This window comes from Lichenostomus cassidix, chromosome 5 (assembly GCF_008360975.1).
Source record: "Lichenostomus cassidix isolate B80296 chromosome 5, HeHo_3.0, whole genome shotgun sequence".
NCBI classification, from domain to species: Eukaryota; Metazoa; Chordata; class Aves; order Passeriformes; family Meliphagidae; genus Lichenostomus; species Lichenostomus cassidix.
In genome coordinates, this window is record NC_139486.1 from 51,049,013 (window position 1) to 51,056,054 (window position 7,042).

A 7,042-nucleotide genomic window follows, 5' to 3' on the forward strand; every position below is an offset into this window, starting at 1 on the left:
CAAAAGGGACAAAAGTGCCATCAAGAAACCAGAACAAACTGTTTTTGAGGTATTTTCTATAGTGACAGAGACAATACAGACATCTTTTTTCTCACAGCTCAGTCTTAGACCAGATCCATATTCATGTAACATAAAAATGTATCACAGACTGGGGTATGTGCCTTAGAAACAGTTACAGGAACCATGAAATGAATGTTCTAACCTGAAAAGATTAGAAGGCAACTAATGCAGGGGGGTAAAGCAAACGTTATATCACCTTCAGATGAAGTTGATGCCTGGCAAGTATATATTAAGTGAGCAAAAATAAGTGGTTTTGCCACGATACAAAGAGGTAGAGAGAACAAGGAATTTAGGTCTTGTTAAAGAGCACATAAGACAACCACCATGAAACTAGATATGTACATTAAGGACAGGAAAAATATAAAGACATGCATAGGTGCAAGCTTGGGCTCTTTGTAAGCCTGACACGTTAGGCTGGGAAGAGCTTGTCAGGGACTTTCCTGGCAAACAGTGTCAGATGCAGCCTTTCAGTCTACAAAAGTGCATGTCTATGATACAGACAGGGCTAAGTGTTTGGTATTCCAGAAACTGACCCTGGAAATTCTGGTTTGTAAACATCATGGTGGCCATGCTAGAAGTCTGGCAGAGGCCTAACAGATTTTAAGTCCCCACAAGATTCAACTGGTTCTGTAGGATTAGCTTGGGTTCAGCATAGTTAACAGAGTGCAAGAATGAAAAATATATTCCAAGAGTTGTGGCTGCATTGTATTCTTTGTCCTCCAGTTCCAGTCTCTTCTACAATAACATAACGAGGAGACAACCTACATAACACAGATTAGGCTCCTGATCCACACAGTAAAGCAGCCCAAGAATTCCTGGAGCTAAGCTTGGCCTAAAGGCAGTAAGGCCACATTTCAACTGCACTGCACCTGGTACAATAAAGTCTCCTAAAGCCCACCTATGTCTTAAACCTTACATTACCTTTATCCTCGTCTCTTCCTACATTCAACATTCTACCCTGTTCTTCCTTTCTTCACCACCACAGCTCTGTACTTGCTGGAGACAGCATGGCAATTTGTTACACACCTGGCTGCTTTTTGGCACTCACTTATGATGCCTTAGGATTTTAGCCTCTCTATTTTTCATGTATCTGTAATCCTGTCATTCTTTCAGTGTATAACTAGACTCCACACTGGGTGCTAAGCTACTGCTCTCTCATTTTTAGACATAACAATTTCTCTAAGCTCCAAACTCAAGGACACCTTACTGTCTCAGGCCCCAAGATATGTAAACAACAGTGAATTGTGGGGGGAGCAAACTTGGAGTAACTGACTTCATTACCTGAAGCTGTAATTGGAGGATTAATCCCAGATATGCAACTGGACAAAACCTATGAAGTATGAAAAACTCATGACACATTGTCCATTTTGGGTGTAGCCCCTGGGTGGGCTGTGTCTGCCCTAAATACACCTGAAGGCCCCTCAATAAATACAACTGCTTTTTATTCTCTGAACCTTGTCTAGCCTCTATTTTAGGTAAGCATCATTAGGTAAGCAGCATTAGGTCAAGGCATCACTTCCAAAAGCTACGATGGGAAGCATGATGCAGACCTCCCACAAGAGTGGGTCAAAGCTAAGAGCACTGACTTGTCAAAAATTCCTCACCTGCATCATACACTATCACATTTACATCTTCTGTACAGCACAGATGCAAATTAACTGTGCAGTCCCCTCTTCATACTGATCGATCCCTGTGACTACCAATGAAAACAGCACCCAAAAGCTCAGAGCTGGTCATGGGAGCAGCACATGAAACCTGAAACAGGAAAGGCAGCTGCAATCCAACCTCTGCCCTGCTTCAGTTTCCTACAGAAAGGCACATTTAGAACTTTCAGAACACTGTGCCTGCTAGGTTAGAGGCCCTTCAGCCAGCACTCGGTTAGTGGGGAGCAGCTGCAGTGTGGGAAGGGAACAAGGGCCAACTGCCCCCATGAGCAGGCTCTGGTGCTCCTCCCTCCAGGGCCACTGGATTGAGATCCCTCATGCCATGTCAGACCACGATCACTCACTGAAGGGATCCCTCTGGCTACAGCACAGCGTGAGGAAGCTTCTGTGCTGGAAACTTACACAGTGTTGCTAAAGACACTGGGATCTAATTATGGCCTATGCCAACATTAGGAGTCAGAAACAGAAATCTGCCAGGTGAGAAAGAAGCTGTTATTGAAACTGAGGAAAATTGATGGGAGGGAGGTGAGCGACCATAACAAAATTAGAGACTTCTAGGAAATTAGAATCCAGAAGCCTTCATAAAGAGGATGGAGCAGTAAAAATAAAAAAAAAATAAAAATTAACCCAACCTGTAAGAGCTTTCTAAAAAATCTGAACTGCACCCAACATGAACATAGTAATCATAATGGGCAAAAAAGATGAACTTTAATATGGACCAAAGCCCAAATCACAGGTTAAGCTACACGCCTCACATGAGCTGCAACTGACAATTTACAGGTTTTTGAATGCTAAACCCCTGAGATATGGCATGGCAATACTACAACTGCTATTTTTACTTCAGTAGTAACTCAACCTTTGCTTATCCAATTCTCCTTTGCAAAAAAAAACTAAAGCCTAAAGTCAGCAGGGTTGAAGTTAAACAGTAACGCTTTACCAGCTACAGAAACACACATGCTACTTTGATAAACAGCTAAACTATGCTGTGAAACATCAATGTATTTTTTGGAATATATTGGAATTGGGAGATTAAATCTGGAACATACTACACACCAGGATTAACAAAATTTTGCTGTAGCATATTCTTACTTCTTTGAAGACATCTACCTTGTGATGAAGGGAACCATTCTGAAGAATCTCTTGCTCAAATATACTCCAAGTACACTTAATAGCCTGATCAGCGTGGAGCACACAGGGAAATTTGGGAAATTTTCCAAATGAGGCAGAAACTGGGTATTTTACACCCTGTGCATTGTCTTTCCTACACCTACCCCATCCACCAAAATCGTGACCTTACAAAATTTACACACCACCCTTTCTTTAGGGGTACAGGCCCAGACACACACAAATTAACCTGTTTCCTAAGAAACTAATGTTCTACAAAGAAAAAGCTTCTGAAGGAAGCACTAAGACATCAGCTTAATTTTAAGTATTTCTAAAGGCTACACTGGCCACCAAGACATGCGTCTGATCAATCACTCTCCCTCAATCAGGAACCTTCACCCCCACCCCTCCAGTTAATACAGATTTTAAACATAGGCCCAACTACTAAAAAAAAATCCCTTTTGGTGAAACTATGCTCGTAAATCAGAGATGGTTTACAGTAATACCAGATTTAAAGAGGTGAAATACAACACTCTGGTGACACCTCCATGCAAATTAAGAGGTTGTGGTAAATGAAATAGTTTAGTCTATTAATAGAACCCAAGCCAAACTCCACCGAAACTGTAGTTATTTCATAGAATACCGGAATTATTAAGGTTGGAAGGGACCTCTGGAGATTACCTAGCCCACCCCTCCCGGCCAGGCGAGGTCACTTGCCGCAGTAGGTTACACAGGAATGCGTCCAGGTGGGCTTTGAATGCGCCCAGAGAGGGAGACTGCACGCCCTCCCTGGGCAGCTGCTCCAGTGCTCTGCCACCCTAAACGTGAAGAAGTTCTTCCCCATGCTGAGGTGGCACTTCTTGGGTTTTAGTTTCGGTCCCTACTAAACGGAATGTATGCTATACCACAGAGAAGACCCTTTGTCAAATGAACGCATCTTTATTGTTTCCAAGTTAAGGCTTAAGTCTACTTTAATACTGCTTTATTCTGGAGGCAGAGGGTGCCGTTAAAGAGGCCTTATCCATCGAACGCCTGAGCTCAGCCAACGCTCCCTTTACATAACACTGCAAACTGCCACTAGGAACAGGTTCTCCGGGCTGCAATTTCCTTCCCGAGTGCGTTGTGTTCAGCCACCACGAGCAAGGCAGACAATGCCGGGGGAGCTCGCCGGGCGCCCATTGTGCCCCTCACCCCGGGGCAGGCAGGCGAGGGCTGAGCCCAACTCCCGGCAAGTCACCGCCCGGGCCGGGGCGGCTCCGCTCGGCGCTTCCCGCTCGGGGACGGGGCACACGGAGCTCCTTCCGAGAGACGGGAGGGCCGGGGAGCGCCGGCGGGCTCAGGAGCCGGGGCAGGGCCGCGCTGCCCTCACCGCGCGTCCGCCCTGGCCGAGCCCACACCGCCCCGCTCCCCTCGGGGCGCGGCCTGCGCTCACCCGGACCTCGCTCACCTGGTCGCCGGCGGTTCCCTCTCCGGACATGGCGCGTTAAAACCGGACCGGGGCGCGGGGCCCCGAGCGGGTTAAAACCCCGTAAAAACGCTCCTCCGGCCGCAGCCGCCGCGCCCGGGCCCGGCAGCGAGAGAGCGGCAAAATGGCGGCGGCACCTCCGGCCCGGGGGCGGGAGCGGGCTGGCGGGAGGAACTGCGTCATCGCGGCGCGCGGGGGCGACCGGAAGTGGCGGGCGCGGCGCGCTGAGGGCGGGATGGAGGCTGCCGAGGGGAGGTGTTTGCTTTTCCCTTTCCTCTTCCCCTTCCTCTGCCTTTCCTCTGCCTTTCCTCTGCCCTCCGCTGGCTCTTCCTTCCCTTCCCACATTGCGGGGCCACAGCTGGCTCCCCGGAGCCGCTGCTGCCCCGCACGGGCAGGACGAAGCCGCGGGGCCCGGCCCGGCTCTGCCCTGAGGATGGCTGCCGTAGCCGCGCTCACGGCACTCGCCAGGTTCGCCGCGTTGCCGTTCGCTCCCTTCGCCCGGCCCTCGTGTGCTGCGGGACGGAGGAAGCTGGGGGAGTTTGGTGGCTTCCAGCAGCACCATGGCTGAGGCAGCGCCAGCGATGGCTGCCAGCCGCAGACTCATCCCTTCCGCGCCACGAGAGCTCTTGCTAATCGAGGCCAGTTCAAAACACAGTCTAAGAGATCGCGGTCACAAAACACCTCAAGGACACAGAAGTCATCCCCCCCCCAAAAAAACCCTGCTACTTAATCTTATTTATAAAATACCTACCAGCCTGGCCATGAGAAAAGGGCCTTGAATCAGCCACTGCAGAGAAACTGTCATATATGAAAAAAATCTGGAGGATTCTTGGCAGATACCGAGGTCACTTAGCTGCCTTCACAACAGCAGTGTAAGTGTTCTTAAAATTGTGTAATACAGTCATACTTATGCAGGAATACATGAAGTAACTTGGTGTTAGTACTCTGGGTTCATTTCTGCCTCAGCTCCCAAAAATCGTTTCTTAAACCACAGAAATGTGTGGAAAGAGGATGTAAGGAAAACATAATAGGCAACATTCTGAAGCTTCACCTTGGAAAAATACAGGGAGGAGCGAGTGAACAGTTATTTGCCTAATTGTGCAGTAGCATTTCTCAGAATTTTGATTCTTCATAAGTGAAATATAAACATGCCTATCAAGCTGTTCTGGTAGATAAGTTGTCCTGTCCTTGAAAAACAGTGAGTCTGTGATATGAGCCTAACTTTTTGTTTCTTACAGACTGTGTCTTCCACATCCCAACAGACTCTCTTTTGAAAATATTTAAAGAATAAATATAATTTCTTTTCAAAAACCCTGCAATTTTCCAATTCATTCTTGTGATGTTTTTCCATTTCCTATCCAGGAACTAATCCCTTCAAAGTAATTGCTTAAAGCAATGCTGGTGAAACCTCTAATTAGACAATACTTCTGTTATTCCAGGACAGCAGAGCGTCAGCTCTATTTTTGGCCTGGTTGAAATTTTTTTCTAGTTCTTCAGGTTTACATTTTGGAGTGAATCTCACACCAAAGGGACAGTATTACAATTTAAAAAAAAAGTGTAAATGATAGGTTGTGTTACAAAGTAAGTTTGAAAATGGTTCCTTGTCATAAATTTAGGGTTTAAATAGAGCCATGTTTAGCTTAACTCACGATCTGTCTTGCTGTAACTTAAGTTTGGGCCTCATGCAATGTGCTGTAAATTCATTTTAGTTGGCCCATTGAACAAAGTTCATTCGGGGCTTTCTCATTGATGGCATGGGAGAAATAATGGAGCTGCAACAGCTGAGTTTACAACAACTACTGAGTTGGAAATTCCTCCTGCACAGCCCAAATGTTTTCCACGCTGGCTGCTCCTCCCCATCCTTCTAAAGCTGCTTCATCTCCAGGGGAGTAGCCCAAGGCTCCCAGCCTGAGGTAACTGGGGCAGTGAGGGCATGATTACAGGCCTGGCTGCTTGGAAGGGCTGCACTTTAATTTTCAGATGGTTTGTGATATCAAAGCAAGAGGACATTGTTAATACCTGCTGTGCTGTAGTGATTCATGTTTAGTTCAGTCATTGGCATGAAACTTAATGGCAAGCCATGAGTTAACAAGGAAACTCTTGTGGATTATACTGCTCTGGGAGGGAAAGGGGCAGAAATAAAAAACAAATCTGAAGCTGTTCATCAGTTGAAGACTGCTGTACCTGCAGGTCAGTGGTACTTACAATGCATCACTTAGAAAGAAATAACTGGAAGAAAATGAGAACTTAAATAGATATTGAAACTTAAAGGCTGCCAGGCCAAGATCTTGGCAAACTGTGAGGCAAATTTGAAAGGAAGCTGCTTTCACAGAGCTGGGACAGTGGTTATCAAACCACTGACATACCTGTCTTCCAAGTGATTTTCACTCCCACAACAGATTATTTTTTAATGCTAGTTATGAAATCACAGGTTTTGTGCTACTATAACCACTAAAAACATTAGTTAGCAACCTTATTTTCAAAAGGATGCAATCACAGATACAATTATGTCTGCACAATGCTAGAGAGAAAATTTAAGAGTCTTAGATTTGAACTGCCCTAATAATTTCTGTGTCAGTGCTGAATCTCAAGCTGCCTGAATGCAGAGGATGCTGAAGATTGTCCTCCCCACTGTGTCACCAGTGTCACCATGCTGTTGGAGGCTGTGGGCTGTCACCTCTCCTCTGAGATGGATTTCATACATGGGGTAAAGGTATGTTGACCTGAAAACAGACCTTGTCTGGCTCTT

The 7,042-nt window shown here is 46.3% G+C and overlaps 1 protein-coding gene across 2 annotated transcripts in view; it reads right to left on the reverse strand.

The window, feature by feature from the left end:
- Window positions 1-4,467, reverse strand: part of CSTF3 (cleavage stimulation factor subunit 3) — a 48,810-nt gene extending 44,343 nt beyond the window's left edge. The window contains exon 1 of one of the 2 annotated variants that reach the window (XM_085063039.1): window positions 4,276-4,467. In XM_085063039.1, coding sequence (XP_084919165.1) covers window positions 4,276-4,305 — 30 coding nt within the window. In that variant the 5' untranslated portion in view covers window positions 4,306-4,467. Of the gene's footprint in view, window positions 1-4,260 lie in introns of both variants that reach the window. The other variant, XM_085063038.1, reaches the window with a different exon arrangement.
- Between the last annotated feature and the right edge of the window lie 2,575 nt (window positions 4,468-7,042).